At 45.0% G+C, this 19,875-nt stretch overlaps 1 protein-coding gene across 1 annotated transcript in view; it reads left to right on the top strand.

Annotated features, from left to right (window-relative positions):
- DDR2 (discoidin domain receptor tyrosine kinase 2) overlaps window positions 1-18,905 on the top strand; it is a 128,748-nt gene extending 109,843 nt beyond the window's left edge. The window contains exons 9-17 of the mRNA XM_077760008.1: window positions 1,299-1,361; window positions 2,206-2,336; window positions 4,762-4,972; window positions 6,586-6,809; window positions 7,998-8,125; window positions 10,560-10,751; window positions 11,045-11,279; window positions 13,995-14,153; window positions 16,420-18,905. Of these exons, the coding sequence (XP_077616134.1) occupies window positions 1,299-1,361; window positions 2,206-2,336; window positions 4,762-4,972; window positions 6,586-6,809; window positions 7,998-8,125; window positions 10,560-10,751; window positions 11,045-11,279; window positions 13,995-14,153; window positions 16,420-16,554 (1,478 nt within the window). The 3' untranslated portion in view covers window positions 16,555-18,905. The remainder of the gene's footprint in view (window positions 1-1,298; window positions 1,362-2,205; window positions 2,337-4,761; window positions 4,973-6,585; window positions 6,810-7,997; window positions 8,126-10,559; window positions 10,752-11,044; window positions 11,280-13,994; window positions 14,154-16,419) is intronic.
- Window positions 18,906-19,875: the final 970 nt, after the last annotated feature.

Genomic DNA, 19,875 nt, shown 5'->3' with positions numbered 1-19,875 from the left:
ATTTTAAGGAAATCTGAGACATTATTTGATTTCATTACTAAAAATTTGAGAATACATCAAAGAAAATAACATCTTTATAAGCATCATGCCTTGTAAGCTTAGAGCATTATAACATCCAACAGCATTTCTTAATATGTAATTCCTTAATAAGATTTAATATTATCTAATTTGTTAATATTATCTAATGGACAATCAGAGATATGTCTAATGTTGTTGACAACTGCAGTTGGCTTGATTGAGTTAGGATCCAAATAAGGCCCTTTTGGGGGACTTTATTATATTTCTAAGTGTCTCTTTTAATATAAAACAGTCCTTTTAAAAACATCCATTCAGGCTTGACTGGTTGCTTTCTGTGATGTCATTTTCTAGAGCTTCTATTTTGAATCTCCAGTCATTTCTGTAGACTGGAGGTTATATCTACAGGCTAAGTTGATTCAAGTTCAATATTTCTTTTTGTCAAGAATTTGTCATAGATAGTGCTGTGTCCTTTACATTGAACCTCATCATGGGGATGTAATCTTAGATTCTCTCACCTCTAGTGATGCTAAGATTAATTTCTGGGCTCAGGTTATCCCCATGAACTCATGACCACTGCTTGAATTATTTATTTCATTAGGATTTCTAATCCTTGCATTCCTTCTGCATTTATTAGCTGCATTTCTTCGGACTAGTAGAACTGTTCCTCATGCACTCACCTACCCTGAGATACAGTTTACATGGAAAGGACGGGATACGTGATTAATTTTTTTCTCTTTTCAGAATTGATGCCATAGCAACTTCCAATAATGTCTAATGAGTTTTGTTTTTCATAATTGTTCTTTTTTTTAGTATCATTATACACTTATTGCATTGCAGTTTTATAAATTCAATATGTTTAATCAATTGCAGACAACTTAGTTTCCTTGAAGGAAAGAGCCTCTTGGCACTATCTGCCTTATGCCCACTTACCCGCTGTATTCTCTCCATATTTTGCAGAATTTGGGTCTGACTTGCTGTGCATATGCTTTATGATCACGTGTGGCCACAGCCCTCCGAACCACTGTTTCTTAACCTTTTTTGTCCCATGACAGCCAGTGTCATTTAAACAAACATTTTACAAAATGAGAGCTGCCCTTACTATTGCATTTAGAATATTTATGTGATTATAATTTAGAATATTATGTGATTTCATTTTTAAGACAGTCTGCTGGCAACCCACTAAATTGATTTCACCACGTGCAAGATCACAGTCTACCTCCAGAAAAACCACTACTTTGCTATCTTCTCCCCTGTTCTGACGCACCTTTGTTTCTTAACAGACGCCGCCATGTACAACAACTCTGGAGCCCCGCCCACCTCACCCGAGGTGCCCACAACCTATGGTATGTGTGATTTCTAGTTATAAGAGGTCAGGTGAGGGGTCTTCCAGAGGACAGAGAAGGGTGGAGATTTGCAAGGGCCTGACTGTGTAGGAGGCTTTGTACCAGGTGGCTTTGGATGAAGAGTAGTTCTGGAAAGGTAGGCCAGTCCACCTCCAAAGTAAAGGACCCCAACTCACTCTTCTCACTGCTGGCCCACGCAGCTCTTCAGCTAAAGGAGGGCCTGGAACTGTTCCAACTGTGTCATGAAAGTTCATGTTGCTTGGAACAGAAACAAGGGAAGGGACATTTCTGGGTAAGACCCCTAGCGGGGATCTCCATGAATGGATGGAAGCCCATTAAACAAAATGCCAGTCTTACTAATTGGAGATACATGCAAAGTGTGTTCGGTGCTTCAGATGGTCACCGGTCATATGAATAGCAATCTAGGAAATACAGGTGATCGAGTGTCTCCAAAGAGGACTCTCTGCTACCTTGGCATGCCTCACAGAATGCAAAGGGCGAAACTGGTTCTTCACCTGTTTTTCATGAAGTGTGATTGGGGCCAGTAGATCCAGGCTGTGATAATAAAGGAGCAAAATTTGGGGACGAATGGAAAGCCTCTCCATTATCCAGCCTGATACGTGAGGAGGAGGAGGCTACTGTCCCAAGGAGGAGGCCTGTACAGTGTAGAAGTGAAGTAATCCACGAGCAGCAAGACCAAAACTAAGCAGAAGCATTGAGGTGGCATCTTGCAGAATTATCCCGAAGGAAGAGGTTCTACCTCCCTGTCTCTAGTCCAATCCCTCATGCTTTGCCTTGCCCCATGAGATGATGGTGTTCTCTGTCTTTCTTTTCCTGGCCACAGATCCGATGCTTAAAGTTGATGACAGCAACACGCGGATCCTGATCGGCTGCTTGGTGGCCATCATCTTCATCCTCCTGGCCATCATTGTCATCATCCTCTGGAGGCAGTTCTGGCAGAAGATGCTGGAGAAGGTGAGGAAGGGCAGAACAGTCATGGGATAGGAAACTGCCCCACCCTTGCCTAAGCCACTGCTTCTCTAGGAGAAAGTGGCACGCTGTAAAAACTTATAAATGCTTAGAGCATTAACTGGGGCTACTGAGAAGCCTGGGAGTGGCGAAGCTTGTTGCTGAAAGGAGTCAGAAAAGAATAAGCTAAGTCCATTTTCTCATGTTTGGGATGGAGATCCTGGAACCTCCCTAGAAAACTCAGAAAACTTTTCCTAAGACATTGAATCTCAAGTCAAGCATCTCCCTTGAAGGTTTTGATTCTTTGGGTTTGGGAGGTGGGGAGTGCAGGAATCTATATATTTTTAAAAATTTTTAATTAAAAAAACTAGCTAAAACTTCTGATAATGCTCTTCCTTCTCTTCTGTTACAGTTCACATGTCTGTGTGTGTGTGTGCGTGCGGGCGCATGCACATGTGCGTTCATGTGTGTACGTGCAGGAGAACATTCAGCCTCATTCATATCCAAGCCAAGTTTCTTACAATCTTATTTATACTTCTTTATGTACCTGGAAGTTAGGATGATGCATTCTTCTGAGTCTCTCCTCAGATTTGTGTTGTCCAGTCTAAATTATCTGAATAATTTTTATACATTTGTCTAATATTTGACAGTCTGCAAGGACTTTTTTCACGTGTACTATTTTACTCGAACCTCATCGAATACTGGTGAGCTGGGCAGAGTAGTTTTATTGAACTGTTTTTCTGTTGAGAAAATGTGACGTATTCGAGGTCATACAACTGATATCCTATTTTCTGTGTTCATTCCCATCTTGAAATTTGTTGACTTTTTTTTCTTCCAAAATATATCCATTGCACCAAAGATGGAATATCTAGGCCTTTCTTTGGCCTCCTGAGGCCAGATAGCAACTCTCTGGGCACTTCTGCTAAGTATCTGATGCTCTTGGGGTCTACCGATGGTTAAGTAGTTCTACATTTGGCCATGGACATCTTCAGTTGATCAATGAGTGGGCATGATGAGGCATTGTTAAAACCTTCTTTCTTCTAGAATGCTGGAACATACTGGGTGTCTAGATTCAGGATGAGGGGCAGCAAATAATGCTGATGCCAGTAGAAGCTGGTGCACTAGAGGTTCATGGGACAGCTTGAAGCTATTGTGTGTCCTTCTTGAGTAGTTTGTTATGACTGCGTTTTATTTGGGAGTCCTTCTTGAGTAGTTTGTTATGACTGCGTTTTATTTGGGAAGAGGGAGTCTGTGAGCTATTTTCCTCTTTTTTGGAACCAGCGTTTACCATACTTCTCTGGGTCTTTCTTCTGAATCTGATTGGAATATGTTCATGGACTGGAAGAGGACTGTTGGAGTGGAGACTCTTTAAGTAAAAAGGAGAGCAAAAATTTTGCCTTGGAATATTTCACTTGGTCCTTCAAGAAATCCTTTCTGACCTTGTATATCTCTGGAATGACACAAGATTTCTTCCTGAGGACAGAATTTGTGTGTGTGTGTGTAAAACCCTGAAGCATGCACATATATTCCAAGAAGCATTACTCAAAATAGCTTTAGACTAAGCATTACTTGTCGGATACTTTTGGTAGTGTCATTTTTTCTTTGAGAGAGTTAACCTGTATTTATTGAGTACCTACTATGTGTTCAATTCCATAGTCAGTATTGGGGACTCTAAGTTTCTCCTGACGACCCAAAGTGTGTTTGTTGGAGTGGAACATTTTACATGTTCAAATCCACATGGTCGCATATATTCAGATTCTTGCATTTTCCTTTGGAAGCAGCAGGTAGGTTGCATTGGATAGGATGCCAAAACAATTTGTTATTTTCGTCTTCCTCTTTCTTTATCAGGTGTAATTCACCTCAGTACCCTCGGGACTTTTCTTTCCCATTTTGTAGCCATTTTATTTTTGTGCTAGTGAAAATGTGGGATTGAGGGCCTATGATCCTAACCTACAGTGTCACAGCGATCAGGTGGACTGTGGATCCAGCATGTGGAAGCATCTCTGTTGACTGATTGAGCATTTTAATATATGTCTATGCAAAGTCAAACCAGTTGAAGGATAAGTCTGCAAAAATCTATCACTTAACAGAATACCAAACACTCTCCAAGACTGATAAGATCTTTAATTGGCTACTGATGGGTTCTTAGAGTGTCATGTAAATAATGCTTCTAAGTGCGTCGGTGAAAGTTAGTGAATGTTGCCAGCACGGAAAGTGGGATGTCAAAATCTGCCTTGATGCAATGAAGGGTTATTCTAAGTTTCTGTGACACAAGCATTCGTGGAACCAGACTGCGTCCCATCCTTGAGGTGCTGACAGAGTTTAAGAATAATAGAGAGGAATCTCACCTGAGTGAAAGAGCTGGGTTTCAGGGGAGGAGGAAGTGATGATCCCCCTTGTGCCAACTTGCCTTCCCCCCCTTCTCGTTCAGGCTTCCAGAAGGATGCTGGATGATGAAATGACAGTCAGCCTGTCCCTGCCCAGTGAGTCCAGCATGTTCAACCACAACCGCTCCTCATCGCCAAGTGAGCAGGAGTCCAGTTCCACTTATGATCGCATCTTTCCCCTTCGCCCTGACTACCAGGAGCCGTCGAGGCTGATACGAAAACTCCCAGAATTTGCGCCGGGGGAGGAAGAGTCAGGTGAGGATGACACTGTGGCAGAGAAGGAGGGAGACATCTTGACAGGCAGTATGAAGGTGTGACACCTTGCTCCTATTCAACCAAATCTGGTTTTGATGGAGAGAAGTCCACCTTCTCCTGAGAAGTTCACACCCTCTTTCTAGATTGATCTGCTGCTACTTGTACCCTAATCTGAGCACCTCGCTTTCACTCCTGCACATAACAGGTGTTTGAAGGGACCCTCAGGTCAGAAGAGGAAGAAAATAAATAAAAAAGTGTCCCCAAAGTGTTAACACCAGAAGAATCAAAGCAGTTCAACTAGTCTGACTCCTCGTTTTCCATAGGAAGATGGGGAGGCCCGGATAGGGCACTCACCCGCTATCAAACATCATTAGCGGGAAGTTTAGGGCTAGCATTTCTCTGGAGAAAACAAATCTATGAAGCTAAAGACATCCTAGAATTCTGAGTTTTTTTGGCCGTCTAGATAATAGAGTTTATCCAATTTTTGTTGATTTATCTTTGGTGAAAGTTTATTAGAAGAATACATGATTTTTTTTTTACAACAGCAAATATTTCTTGCCTTTCTTCAGTAAAAGTGTTGCTTTGGTAAAGCTGTGCCAATTGATTTACATCCAGTTTTTTTTTAAAGTGTTTCAGAGTGACATCAGAAGGGATTCTGGGGTCATTACTGGGACTCAGAGCAGCTTCTCCATAACTGAAGAGTGATCCAAGTCAGTAGAAGAACTTGGGCTCAGGAGAGAGCTGGACAGAGAATTAGACAGGACTTACCAGGCGCACATAGGCTTTTCAAAGGTTCTTTTCAAAGGAAGGAAACTAGCATGTATTTATCATTTCATGGACAGCAAACAATGAAGGAGCACATTGAGCTCAGGGAATTTTACAGAGATACCAAGAATAAAGGATATAAACAAATTTATTTCCTAGGTAGAACCAAAGTAATTTACCTAGTAATTTACAAAGTAATTTACATCTCCCCCCTCATATTTTAATATTTATTTTAAATTTTTTAAAGTTTATTTATTTTGAGAGAGAGAGAGAGCTAGCATGTGAGAAGGAGAGCTAACAGAGAGAGAGGAAAAGAGAGAGAATTCCAAGCAGTGTGGAGCCTGACAGGCTCAATCTCATGAACCATGAGATCATGGTCTGAGCCAAACTCAAGAGTCAGACGCTCAACCCACTGAGCCACCCAGGTGTCCCATAATGTATATTTTTTAAAGGATGGATGTATCTTAAATTAGATCACAGAATCAGAAAGGTTTTTTTTAATCCCTAATATAGGTTATTAAATCAATGATGGTGTCTTAAAATTAAAGAAATGTGATTAAATCTTCAAACTTTAATACTCCTGCCCTTATATAGCATGAACTGAACTGTACTATAGCTTCACCACAGTCCCATAAGATAAGCCAAGGAGGTTGTTAATGATCATGTAGCTTGAGAAGAATATGAGAGAAAACGATGGTCTACATTCCAAAGGCCACAAGAAAGAGTCCCTAGAGGCACCATTCTCCACATGACAGTGGCACGGGGTAGGGTAGGCAGTCTTAAGGGCATGTCCCAGTCTTCCTGTCAAGATGTCCCTTGGGGTAAGACCCATCCCCATGTCTTCCCAGGCTGCAGCGGCGTTGTGAAGCCAGCCCAGCCCAGCGGGCCTGATGGGGCGCCCCACTACGCCGAGGCTGACATTGTGAACCTGCAGGGGGTAACCGGAGGCAACACCTACTCAGTGCCTGCTGTTACCATGGACCTGCTTTCCGGAAAAGACGTGGCTGTGGAAGAGTTCCCTAGGAAGCTTCTAACGTTCAAGGAGAAGCTGGGAGAAGGCCAGTTCGGGGAGGTGAGTTGAGCCCTTCATTGGGGTCTCCACATAGTGGTTGAGTAAAAATGTCCAGGAGAGCAAAGTACCCCTTCCAAAGTGGATTCATACTGGAATGTCTCCTTCACTTATCTCTCCTCGTCTTGTCTTCTAGAAGGCAGGTATTGGGTCAACCTGATCTCCACGGAATAACAGAGGTCCTGGGCCTTCTGATTTCTGTACAGGAGGTTTTAAAGCCAGCAAGTCACTGGCCTTCAGATATGCTGAAAAACATTCAATGTTTTCAACAGCTTTTACAATAGGTTACAGAGGGTGGGGACCCATGAGATGTGATCATCTTTTATAAGCTGTCCAAGAACACCCTGCTGCTCGATAGCCACTTTGTTTTCTTCCTTTCAATGGGAGTTCTGTGTAAAGTGGTCAAAAACAACCTCGCCCCTGACTCTAGTCCCAGAATCAGCCACCAGGGAACGAAGTGCCAGTTGAGATAAGGAGGAGTCCTCTTCCCAGTTGCCCTCCGAGTGATGCACGTAATAGTGACTTTGCACTCTTTCCATCAGTCACATGAACTTCTGAGACTTCCAAGCCATGATTTAAGTGGCAATAGGAGTCCTTCGACAGTGCCGTCTGAACTCCAAATGAAATATAAGAATATGTTATTGGTTTTTAGGGTGGGTGGCAGGCTCTACCCCTGGGTAGGCTGGCGTTGGTGGGGGTAAGAGGGTCCGTGGCATCTGTTTGTGATGTTGTAGGTACTCGTTCTGCCCCCTCGGTTGAAAACACAGGCTCGTTACACTGTTGATAATACATCGGGGTTACTTACAGTGCTAATGCCATACCAAAGGGTGACCTTAGAGAGGAGGTCGCCGTATGTTTTGTATGATCCAGTAACTAAACTTCCTTGAATCAAAGTTGGAGCATGGACTGTGCTGTAATAAAATACCATGTTGTAAATTAGTTTACATATTTAATGTTCCAATCAATGTATGTTTCTTTCACAAAGCAGTAGCGTATCATATGAGCTGGGTTCTCGACCGTTGTTGTTTGTGTCAACATTTGAATGAAAGGTATGTTACACGTATCTTAACAGTCTCCTGACGATTTGGTGGAGTTGTTATGAGTTAGCTTATCTCCAGGAAATGCCCAGCAAGAGTACGGAGCCGCCTTCAGGAGAAATGATGATGCTGAAAGTAGATGACTTTTGTCTAGGTTCATCTCTGTGAAGTGGAGGGGATGGAAAAATTCAAAGACAAAGATTTTGCCCTAGATGTCAGTGCCAACCAGCCTGTCCTGGTGGCCGTGAAAATGCTCCGGGCAGATGCCAACAAGAATGCCAGGTCTGTGGTCTGCATTTTGAATTCTCCTTTATGTATTTCGCCTTCAGGATCAGGAACACCCCCTGGAAACCTTTGAGCAGTTTTTTCTTTCGAGATGGGAAGGTCTGTGAGCTTCCTCACCTTTCACTGTTATGCTTTATTTTTCCAATTGGCCATAGCCCTCATCTCTCTTCTCCATCCCTCGTGGACACAAATGCCCACTATCCATTGAATTAGCTACCTGTTTACCTCGTAATGCCTTCTGCACCGAGTCGTACTTCCCAACACGCACAACAGCCTGGATATTTGCTCCTTCCATGGTTATGCACAGATGTACTCCTTAATGTCATTACCGCGTCTTGGCAGACTTCCATGTTCACACACCTTTCTTGCTGCGTCCCTTCCGTTCTCCTCTTTTCGCATCTCTACTTACTTTCTCATTCCCTTTTTTTTCTCTTTTATGCTCCTCTTCTTCTATGTTCAGCAACCCCCCAAATGAGAAGCTACCTCTACTTGGAAAAGTATCCATGGACCTCAAAGCAAAAGGATCCACAGTCCTTTTAGCTGTTTCCCAAACTGGCCAATAGTCTCTCGGATCCTTTGCTACATAAATTGCAGTTTCCAGCCATACTCCGTTGTCTGACAGCCTTTCCATTACAGTAATGGTGAGTTAATCCTCACCCAGGGAGGCGTGCTGGTTGAAAGCTGGTTGTGTCTCAGAGAAGTCTGCACATCTGGGTAACGTACGTATTTTCCCATTTGTGTTGACTCAATCAGTCTCGCTGATACTCACAGTGAGAGAAAGCTTATTACCCCTATTCCCCAAATTATCGTCAAGTCCAAGAGTGATGGTAGAGTTTCACGAAAAGCCTTGCAACAGCCAGAATGTGGAATGAAGAAAGGCAAGGGAACAGAACTGGAATTTTAACTGTGAGAATTTCAATCTTTTTTTTTAATGTTTATTTTTGAGGGGCGGGGGAGGGACAGAGAGAGACAGGAAAACACAGAATCCGAAGCAGGCTCCAGGCTCTCAGCTGCCAGCATAGGGTCCCACACGGGGCTTGAACTCAAGAACCGTGAGATCATGATGTGAGCCAAAGTCGGACGCTCACCTGACTGAGCCACTCAGGCACCCCTGAGAATTTCAATCTTAAGGACATCAGTACATGAAAAATGACTTCCTCTGCATCCTTTAGAGAGATGGAATATTCTTAATGTTGACCTTAGCACACAATGGGAGAGAGTGGCAAGAAGGAAAAATCATAAGATGTGACAAAGCCTTTGCCCATTGTTTTGGTTGGCAATGTTTGGTGTTCCTTCACCTGTGCCCACTACACGCTAGCAGCAATGGGTGACCTAGACTCTGGGCACCACCCCCTGCCCCAAGCCATGGAAACCGCTGGTTTGGAATGGAGAGGAATGCAGGAGGGGAGGGGTCACATTTCCAGGGTTTTATATTAACACAATATGACTGCCAGTCCACATTCCTAGAAAACTCACAGGAGACACATAACTGATCTGCTCCAATAGTTTTAAGAATGTGGGCCAGTGGTCTCACTAACCCAGCTATTGCTACTGGGAAGGTGATAGCCCACTTTGTGACTCAGGGGTGGTTGTCACTGAGTACTCAGGCAGTTATGGTCTTGGCCAAGTGAGTGCTGTTTGTTTTTTTAATTTTTTTTAATAGTTTATTTAGTTTTGAGACAGAGACAGAACATGAGTGGGGGAGGGGCAGAGAGAGAGAGGGAGACACAGAATTGGAAACAGGCTCCAGGCTCTGAGCTGTCAGCACAGAGTCTGATGCGGGGCTCGAACTCACGAACCACAAGATCATGACCTGAGCTGAAGTCGGACGCTTAACCGACTGAGCCACCCAGGCACCCCTGAACAGCTCTGTTTTGAACAGGCTTCCTCAATGTGTGCTGTGACTGACAGCTGGGGTGCCCTGTATCAAGAAAAGCCAGCATGAAGAGAAGAAAAAAAAGAATGATCAGATAAACCAGAGGATGATTATTCACTTTATAAAAGACTTCTTTGCTTTATTAGTAGAGTGACTCCATGACTTTTTAAAAAGATAAATGCCCCAGGGCACTGCAGATATGATTTCCAGTAAAAAGTTTCATTTTGCAGACTAGTTTTTAAGCCATGTGTATTTGACTCGGCAAATAGTCATCACTTTCTGTGTGGTGGGCCTTCTGTCGGGTTCTAGGGATGCAAATGTGAGCAAGTCATCGTTCATGTTTCCAAAAAGATTAGAGTTGAGGAGGGTGCATCAGATCAGGGTGAATAGAATGAGACAGTGTCCAGGTACCAACTTCTCTGCCCTTTCAAAGGTTATCCAAAGGGAGACAAGACTTGGAATAAGGGGCGGGACTGGGCTTTACTGTGTCTTCCTCCCCATTTTGTGTCTAACCCTGGCAACCCCTGGGTTCGCCCATGTCTGTGTCCTCCAAAGGAACGATTTCCTTAAGGAGATAAAGATCATGTCCCGGCTTAAGGACCCAAACATCATCCGCCTCTTAGCCGTGTGTATCACCGAGGACCCCCTGTGCATGATCACTGAGTACATGGAGAATGGAGACCTCAATCAGTTTCTCTCCCGCCACGAGCCCCCCAGTTCTGCCTCCAGCAATGTACCCACTGTCAGGTAAGTCAGCCGGGTCTTCCATCCCTTCTCCGTGTTCCCCGAGACACACCTTGGCTCTGAAGACAGGAGCGGTGAACTTGAGAGCACGTCAGCGCTCTGGGATGGTGGGGAGGTTAGTATGCAGGGAGCAGGGGAGCAGCTGCTCTGGTGGGGAAAGCCAGCAGATTCACTGAGAGCAGAAAAGAGATGCTGAGGTCGAAACTCCCGTTTGTTGGTACTACCCGTGGGATGCATGCCTTTCACGGCTCCCTCTGGCCACAGGCTACTTTCTCTCTTCCCTTTTATCCCCTCAGTTATGCCAACCTGAAGTTTATGGCGACCCAGATTGCCTCTGGTATGAAGTACCTCTCCTCTCTTAATTTTGTCCACCGAGATCTGGCCACACGAAACTGCTTAGTGGGGAAGAACTACACCATCAAGATAGCCGACTTCGGAATGAGCAGAAACCTGTACAGCGGCGACTACTACCGGATCCAGGGCCGGGCAGTGCTGCCTATCCGCTGGATGTCCTGGGAGAGCATCTTGCTGGTGAGTTCCTCACATCCATCAGCCCTGCCTTAGCAGCTGGCACGGGGCACGGAGCATGGAGCACATAGGGACCCACGTTTCAGTTTGTTTATTGATTTTGATAGAGAGCATGAGCAGGAGAGGGGCAGAGAGAGGGGGCTGGGGAGACAGAGAGAGAATCTCAAGCAGGCTTCACACTGTCAGCACAGAGCCAGTGTCAGGGCTTGAACTCATGAACCGCGAGATCATGCCCTGAGCCAAAACCAAGAGTCAGACGCCCCAACGACTGAGCCAGCCAGGTGTCCCCACTTTGTAATTTTTATCCGACGCTGGGTATTCTGGACCATGAGTGAAAACATTTTTGCATACGCCTCTCTTGGAGGTGTATTTTCTGACCGTGTATATTTGAGATGTTTTATTGTTGGTTTTATACCACTTGGATGATTGGTGGGATTATTAGACTTTAAACAGTTACTTCCTGCAATGCTGCATATGGCTAAGTTTGTCTTCTGCCAGTTAATATCGCTGAGAAAAGCCTGGGAGTAATCTAGCTTTCTTTGTTTATAGTTCATCTGTTTATCCCTCTTTCATATTCTTAAAGGATTCATTAATTAAATTTGAAATGAAAAAATATATATAGTTATCCCCTTTCTCTCCCCAAGATAACCATTAATAATAGTTCGGCATATTCCCTTCAAGGGTTGTTTTCTGTACACACATTTCTGTATATGTAGTTGTGTGTGTGTACACGTGTATATATATACATAAAGTAGCCCCCCTTTATTTATGAGGGAGACGTTCCAAGACCCCCCGGTGGATGCCTGAAATCACAGACAGTACTGAACCCTATATATACTATGCTTTTCCCCCATACATACATACCTATGATAAAGCTTAATGGATAAATTAGGCACAGTAAGAGATTAAAAACAATAATATTACAATAGAACAATTATAACAAGATACTGTCATAAAAGTTATGCAAACATGGTCTCTCTCTCTCTCTCTCTCTTTCTCTCCAAAATGTCGTACTCTGCTCACCCTTCCTTTTGTGATGGGGTAAAATGATAAAGTGTCTATGTGAGGAGATGGAAGTAGGTGAATCACGTAGGTGTCGTGAGGTGGCATTAGGCTACTACGTACGGTAGCAAGGGCAGAGCATTCTCAGCATCTGGATCGCGATTGATCATGGGCAGCTGAAATTGTGGCAAGTGTAACTGCCGATAAGGGGACTCCTGTGTGCAGATCATTACATTCCATAGATGGGATGATGCTACGCAGACATAATTCTACAACGTTAGCATTTCCTAGGTCATTAAATGTTCTTCAGACACGTGATTTTAATGGCTGCATGATATTCCATTGTGTGTGTCTATCCGATAATTTAATAATATCTCTATAATTTGAGAAGTGAGCACTTTCCTGTTTCCTGCTATTATGAATGCTGGTATACACCAGTTTACATAAGTCCTACAAGGATCTTTATTATCTACACGTGACTCACACATTTTTCCCATTTCTTTTCTTTTTTTTTAATGTTTATTTTTGAGAGAGAGAGAGACAGCATGAGTGGGAGAGAGGCAGAGAGAGAGGGAGACATAGAATCTGAAGCAGGCTCCAGGCTCTGAGCACAGAGCCCGATGTGGGGCTCAAACTCACAAACCACGAGGTAATGACCTGATCTGAAGTCAGGTGCTTAACCGACTGAGTCACCCAGGCGCCCCACATTTTCCCCATTTCTGATGTGATTATTGAGCAGTGTTCCTTTTCAAGGTATTATATATGTTGTAAAAGATTATTAGTCTGAGATTCAAAGGATCTTGTTCCAAATCTCAGTTTTTCCATTACTAATGGTCTTGCTATCTAGGAGAGTTTTAGAAAACCTCTCTTGTCTCACTTTTCTGATCCAAATAAATAAGGATAAAGAACATCATCTACTTGAAGGCTGTATTTACAGAATCGAAAATGTGCATGTATTTAATGCATGCTGAGCACATCTGAATCCCATTGCTGTCAGTGTTAGTCTACCCTTCAGGACTGTAATTCTTACTGACCTGGGAAGCAAGAGTTCTGGATTCTCCCAGGGACTTTGGGCACTTAAACTAGATTCCTCTATTTCTAACGTAAAAGCGATTGACTTTCCATTCTAATAGAAAATCCCATGGGTATTTTCCCAAGGTTACCCTAGAGCCTGAAGTTTGAGCTTCTGACACTTGGTGGGAGAGTCAGGCAGAGCTCAGACACCTCTTGCGGCCCTGTGATCTCATTTCCAAGAGAAGCATGTTTTAAGCTGAGCCCATGAGGGACAAAGACAATGACCTGCAACTTTGAGGCCAAAGCCACTTCAGTTTGTTGTTTTATTTTTTTAAGTTTATTTATTTATTTTGAGAGAGAAAGAGAGAGAGAGAGAGTGTGCAAGTGCATGAGTCGGGGAGGGACAGAGAGAGGGAGGGAGAGAGAGAATCCCAAACAGGCTCCACGCTATCAGTGCAGAGCCCATCACGGGGCTCCATCTCCTAAACCGTGAGATCATGACCTGAGCCAAAATCAAGAGTTGGACGCTCAACCAACCAAGCCCCCCAGGTGCCCCCATTTTGTCATTTTAGATTCTCCATGCACATCTTGGCAGTTCCAGATCAGTCCCATGATCTGGGGGTAACCAGATCATGCAGATCTCACCTGCCCTCGTCACAGACCGGCCATTCTGGTTTCCTCTTCTTTTCCTTACGCGAACAGGGCAAATTCACTACAGCGAGTGACGTGTGGGCGTTTGGGGTGACTCTGTGGGAGACCTTCACCTTTTGCCAGGAGCAGCCCTATTCCCAGCTGTCTGATGAGCAGGTCATCGAGAATANCCCTGAGGGTGGGAGGGTGGGGACCTGGGTGCCCCACAAGGTGAGAAGAAGAAAGGCCTGACTTAGCAGGATAGCCCGAGCTGGAAGGGGAGCTACGTGGATGACAGTCTTTGGTCACTAATTATCCAGAGAACGTGAAAGACTGAGGGCCGCCGCCACCCACCGCCCCTGCCAACCATACGCTCTGCCTTATCCACACGGCAGCCCATGATCATCAGAGGACACGAGGGGACAGTTACATCACGCTCCTCCCCGACTCAAAGACAGCAGGAAATAACACCTGCTCTCTCGTGTTTGGCCTATTTCTTGATGTAGACCGTGCAGTTCATCTTCCTGGTTGAAACACGTAAGAACAAAAATAGAAGTTTAAAAAGTGAGTGAAGGATTTATTGGCAGTAGCTAAAAATAGCTAAAAATCTGGTTTGGACTAAATATTTAGCAGTGTTTCTAGACGGATACGTCTGGAGATGAGCAGATGCATCCTGGACCCTGGTCTCTCAGAACTCAGGAAAAGCTGGAGTCTCGCACTGACAAGGATCCCAATTTTCAGTCAGGACACTCTGCACTTCCTCTCCTCTCCTCTCCTCTCCTCTCCTCTCCTCTCCAACATTTATTTATTTTTGAGAGACAGAGACAGAATGTGCTGTCAGCAGAGAGCCCAACGCGGGGCTCAAACTCACGAACCGTGATATCATGACCTAAGCCGAAGTCGGACACTTAACCCACTGAGCCTCAGGCGCCCCCTCTAACATTTTTTTAGTTGAGTCAGTTTGTAAAGTCCCCGTGAGATGTCGGATTCAGAGCTTGCTGATGTGGCTGGAGCACTGACCTCCCCAAGGTGGCCTGGCCACAGCACTCTGGCGCGTGGCAGCTCAAGCCAGCCAGGGAGCAAGAGAAGGCTCCTGCAGAACATGAGCACTTAGGGGCGCCTGGGTGGCTCAGTCCGTTAAGCATTCAACTACAGCTCAGGTCATGATCTCAGAGTTTGTGAGTTCGAGCCCCACATTGGGGGAGGGAAAAAAAAGAACAGAAAAGAAGAACTTAAATCCTTAAATACATTGAAGTAAGCAGAAGATAAGGGAATGAGAAGAGATAACATAACTTACAGGTTGAAAATAAGAGGGAGAGGGCCTGGAATTTCATTTTATCTTGCTACTCTGTAGATCTTTTGACAGCAGGGGATCCACATTACCTGTCTTGGTTATAAAATCATTGCTTGGCTCTAAAATAATTGCCCATGACAAAGGGCAAATTTACTCCTGTGTGCAGTGGACCAAGGCCAAGTGAGCGGACCGAGGAAAAAAAGTGGTTTATCCACTGGACTGATACATCATGACACCAGGTTGACCTATTTTAGTCTTAATTTCTAACAATCCCCAGGCTTTTGTTTTTCTTATTTATTTTTAAATACTCAGCTTAAAAGGGTCCACCATTTCATCTTCACTCACTACTAGTAGTAAGCCAAATATATTTTCGCCAACTACCAAGTGGTCAAATGGTAAAGTTAAGGATGTGAATGAAACTAAGGTCAAACTCAGATATAACCATTATATGCTCAGTAAACTTCTCACCTATAAGCTAAAAGTTGCAATTTTTGATAAAAATTTATTACAGTTAGCACATTAATCACTAAACATGATTTGTCAAAGTTAAACTTTATTATATTCTGCCAAAGGTTATTACTTTCAATTTTATTCCTCAAATTTATGTGTTCAAATTTGAGAAGTTTTACATCAGAGCGTAAGAACAGCAAGTGCTCTGTACTGTCAGCTGTGAGGTAGACTCTTCAGTCAGCAGACTCCCCTGTGTGGCCCAGTCCCGGGGAGGGGGTCACAGAGAACATTCTGGTAGGAGTGACATGGATAAATCCAGCATTCCCGTGTCTGCATCTGGCTGGGCTCCTGTTCAGGTAGAGGAGCTGACACAGCCGAACTCACTCTCTTCCCCTGCCGTGATGGGCTCGGCCAAGATCAACCTCAACACTTGGGCCGTAAATGGAGGATCAAGTGTTCTAACCACTTGCTTCTCAGTATGAGACCTCTTTTTGGCTAGAGTTTTGTCTTTGGTGTGACAGTAGGGACCTCAGAAGGGCTTATCAGGAAATCCTGCACCAGACGACTAGGCAAGACAAGCAAAGCAACCGGGGCCGGGAGGTGAGTGGGAAGAACAGACACCACACCTGTCTCAGTTTTCAAGTTCAAGAGGGAGGGAGGCAGACAAAACGATAATGCAGTCACACTTCCTTCCCCCACCCCCACCCCCACCTTCTTAACATCCTTGTTTTTTGTTCACCTTTGTTTTCAAAGACTTACCTGCCCCAGCCTGCCATTTGCCCTGACTCTGTGTATAAGCTGATGCTCAGCTGCTGGAGAAGAGACACCAAGCATCGTCCTTCGTTCCAGGAGATCCACCTTCTGCTCCTTCAGCAAGGGGACGAGTGACGCTGTCACTGCCTGGCGACATTCCGATGGCCCAGGTCTTTCTCACGAGACCTACCACTCATCCACGCCTAAGCCACTCCATCTGGACGTTGAACGGGCCCGGGAGACAGAGGCTTATTTACTTCTCTGTCTCTGTCCCCAGCCTGCCTTCACTCCACTCCCCCACTCTCTACTCCTGACCCATATATACTTTCTTTCTTTCTTTCTTTTTTTTTTTTACATTAAAGAACTCAAAAAGAAAAAAAAGCCTAGGGCAGATAAAATCTAGTAAAGAAATCTTACTTAATATACCAAAGTGTTGGATAGCAAGCTAGACAACTTAGATAATTTATAAAGGTTAAATATGCTATGTTTATAAATGTGCAGATTCTACCATATTTTTTCCACGTCACCTTTCAAAATGTATCTTCAGAAAGAAAAAACTTGAAGAACACCGATGTCTTAGGGAACGTGGGGTTAGGCTTGGGGAAGACACTCAGTACGTGCGGAGAATCAGATGGGAGGGTTGGTATTCAGTAGCTGATCAGAGATTTCTTTGTTTCCTAATTTGGCCTCTGGACACGTCCTACCTTCTGCCTTTTCCTCTCCTGTCCAAGTAGGTGATACATGCTTGAAGACCTCCAGGTTCTCGGAATGGGCATTTTGTTCCTTTTGAGGGTGGGGTCAAGGGTGACGTCTATACGCATAGGAAATACAGAGGGTGTGTGTAGAGAGACTGTCTACTGCAAGGCTGTACAAAGGGGAATTGTCGTTTGCCAAAAAAGTACCTCGTGCATGAAAGGGTTCTTGAACAGAGAATAGACGTAGGAAAAGAGGTCCATGGAGGACAGGTGACAGGTGTGCTCTTCCCCTGTGATTTCTGCAGAGGGTCTCCCACTTGCTTAGATATTTTCAGGTGTGTGTTTCAGTGAGAGCCTGGTACTGAATCAGTAAAGACTGGTGTTTTGATATCTGGACCGTGGGCCCTTTTGGCTCATCTTCTCCAAGTCTTTCAGCTCTTTTATTAGGTGCATCCCCTAGGGCACCCATGGGCTGGGGGGTGACCTTGTCTGGGACAAATACCTGAAGGCCATGTAGTGTGGAGAGTAGATCTGTTCTGAGTGTTTCCAAAATGCTGACCTAGGGCCAACGAGGGAAAGTTGCAAGGAGATAGGTTTCCACTCCTTATTAGGGAGATCATAACCAGCAGCAGAACACAAAAGGATGAACGGGTCACCTCCAGAGGTTGGGGGGCACAGGGGGGGTCCTTTGTCGCTGAAGAGCTTCAGGTGCAGGCTGACGAACTAGGCAAGAAAGAGATAGGCCTTCAAACACAAGGCAAATGGTTGTATGAGATGAAGTTTAATGTCCTTTTGACCCTATGAGTCCTTGATTGCAGAGAGCGTGAGAGAGACGTCCTTCACTGCTCCTGCTGGGTGTAGACAGCCTTGCCCCAGGGATGGTATGGCCAACAGGACAGAAATCATGGGGCTCTGAGTTCAGAAGCCACAGAACCAGATACACTGTCAAGTAAGAGTCCCTTTGGAGCAGATGGTGAGGCCTCAGATCTAACGAGAAGTGGGAAAAGGGACCCCTCCATTCTCTTTGAGGAACAACAAGAAAAGATTACAAAACAAGCTTCCCAAGTTCTTGTTGTCAAGTTCCCAATAGTCTTGAGACCTTGAGTCTGCTTCTGTAGCCCTGACCTGTTTCCCCTGTGCGCAGTGGCTCAGGGCCTTGACTTTTCTCCCTGGTTCAGCCTTCAGCATCGCTCCAGGCTACCGCAGAAGGAAGTGCCCAATCCCCCAGACGGTCTTGTGACCCTAGCAGACGCCTTCTCTCATAGCTGCCCTTGGACTCTGGGCTCCAGTCTCTGCCAGGGCTAACTCTGCCCAGAGCGTTGGCTTGGGAGCTCTGATCCTACTTCTGCCTCAAGCCAAGCGTGTCACTTTGGACGAGGCACTTCACCCTTCTGGACTTTATTTTCCCTGGCCATAAAATGAGGGGATGGGATTAGATGGCCTTGAAAGCCTCTCCCAGCTCTGATAGGTTCAGTGCTGGCTGGATAATCGCGTCTACAGTTGATGCAGATTCTGTCATCTGGTCATCTCCTGCTCTGAAAATCGCCATCAGCAAAAGCAATGTTGCAGGGAACGCACTATAATAGTCACGGTCAGAGTGGCCACTTGTACAGGGCTTTCAAGTTTATCAGGCATTTCCAGAAACATGATCTCATCTGATATGTGCAGGGCCGGACATGTCTCCTATGCCCCGGGGCCCATCACACTGCTTTCCAGACCAGTGTTAACTGCATGTATTCGAGAGCTCTCTAGAGAAACAGGGCAGGAGAAGACTGACATTCAAGTTCAGCAGTCAAGNTTAGCCAGTCTGTTTCACTCAGTGCACCATTTCTAATGCTAAAGTCTTCTGGAAATACCCTCACAGGCCCCTAGAGCCCCTGTCTCATCTGGGCACATCGACACGAACATTTAATCACCTCCCTGCAGGTGAAATCCCGGCCTGTCCTCCTGTATCCACCTGCCTCCGGGAGGGCCACATGTAGACCGTGCCCATGACTTCAGATGTGGCGAGAGAGAATAACATCACTTCCCCATCTGTGCCTAATCTCTCTGCTTCTTTCTTTCCACACTTCCACCTCAGACCACTGCACGCATTCCATGATCCCCTACATAAAAAGAAAATTATATTGGAGATGAACTGAATGTGTCTGGATTTTCCTGGCCTTGAGCCACAGAGTAATCTGTTTCAAGTGGCTGGCAAGCATGCACTGTCACGTACCATTATCCTTTCCTGGGAGGAGGAAGTTTATTCTCCGGCACTGAGATTCTTACGTTAGAGACCCCGGGCTAGGTTCTAGCCTGGCCAATGCCCGCAGAGCCTCGCTGCACGGACGGAAGAGACCCAATAGCAGGACATGGTGAAGGCTTCGTACGTAGAATTTAAAGGTAGTGCAAACTTCCCTGAGAAGAATGTAGCTGGGAACTTTCAGAGAGGAGATAGGAAAAGGGACAGCCATCCATGGAGGCCTTGTTAACCTTAGTAGTGAGTTGTCCCCTTCGTGATAGGTATGAACTCCTTTGTATCCAGATTGAGTTTGGGGCTCCTCAGATTTAAAGTGACACTTCTGCTGGTAATTGTGCTGATCACTAGGTCCAAGTCTTGACGTGCTGTCTAGATACATGTGTGATCAGAAGAGATCTGGAATGGAAGGAGCCACCGAGGGGGAAACGTGGTTTTGATGTTGTGGAAAGATGACTTACGAGCGCACAAGACAGTATAACGAAGAGCATTGTATGGGAGTGGAGTAAGAAAAACAAAAAG

This window comes from Crocuta crocuta, unplaced genomic scaffold, assembly GCF_008692635.1.
Source record: "Crocuta crocuta isolate KB4526 unplaced genomic scaffold, BGI_CrCroc_1.0 scaffold133, whole genome shotgun sequence".
In the NCBI taxonomy this organism is placed as follows: domain Eukaryota; kingdom Metazoa; phylum Chordata; class Mammalia; order Carnivora; family Hyaenidae; genus Crocuta; species Crocuta crocuta.
This window is presented reverse-complemented; position numbering and strand designations above follow the sequence as displayed.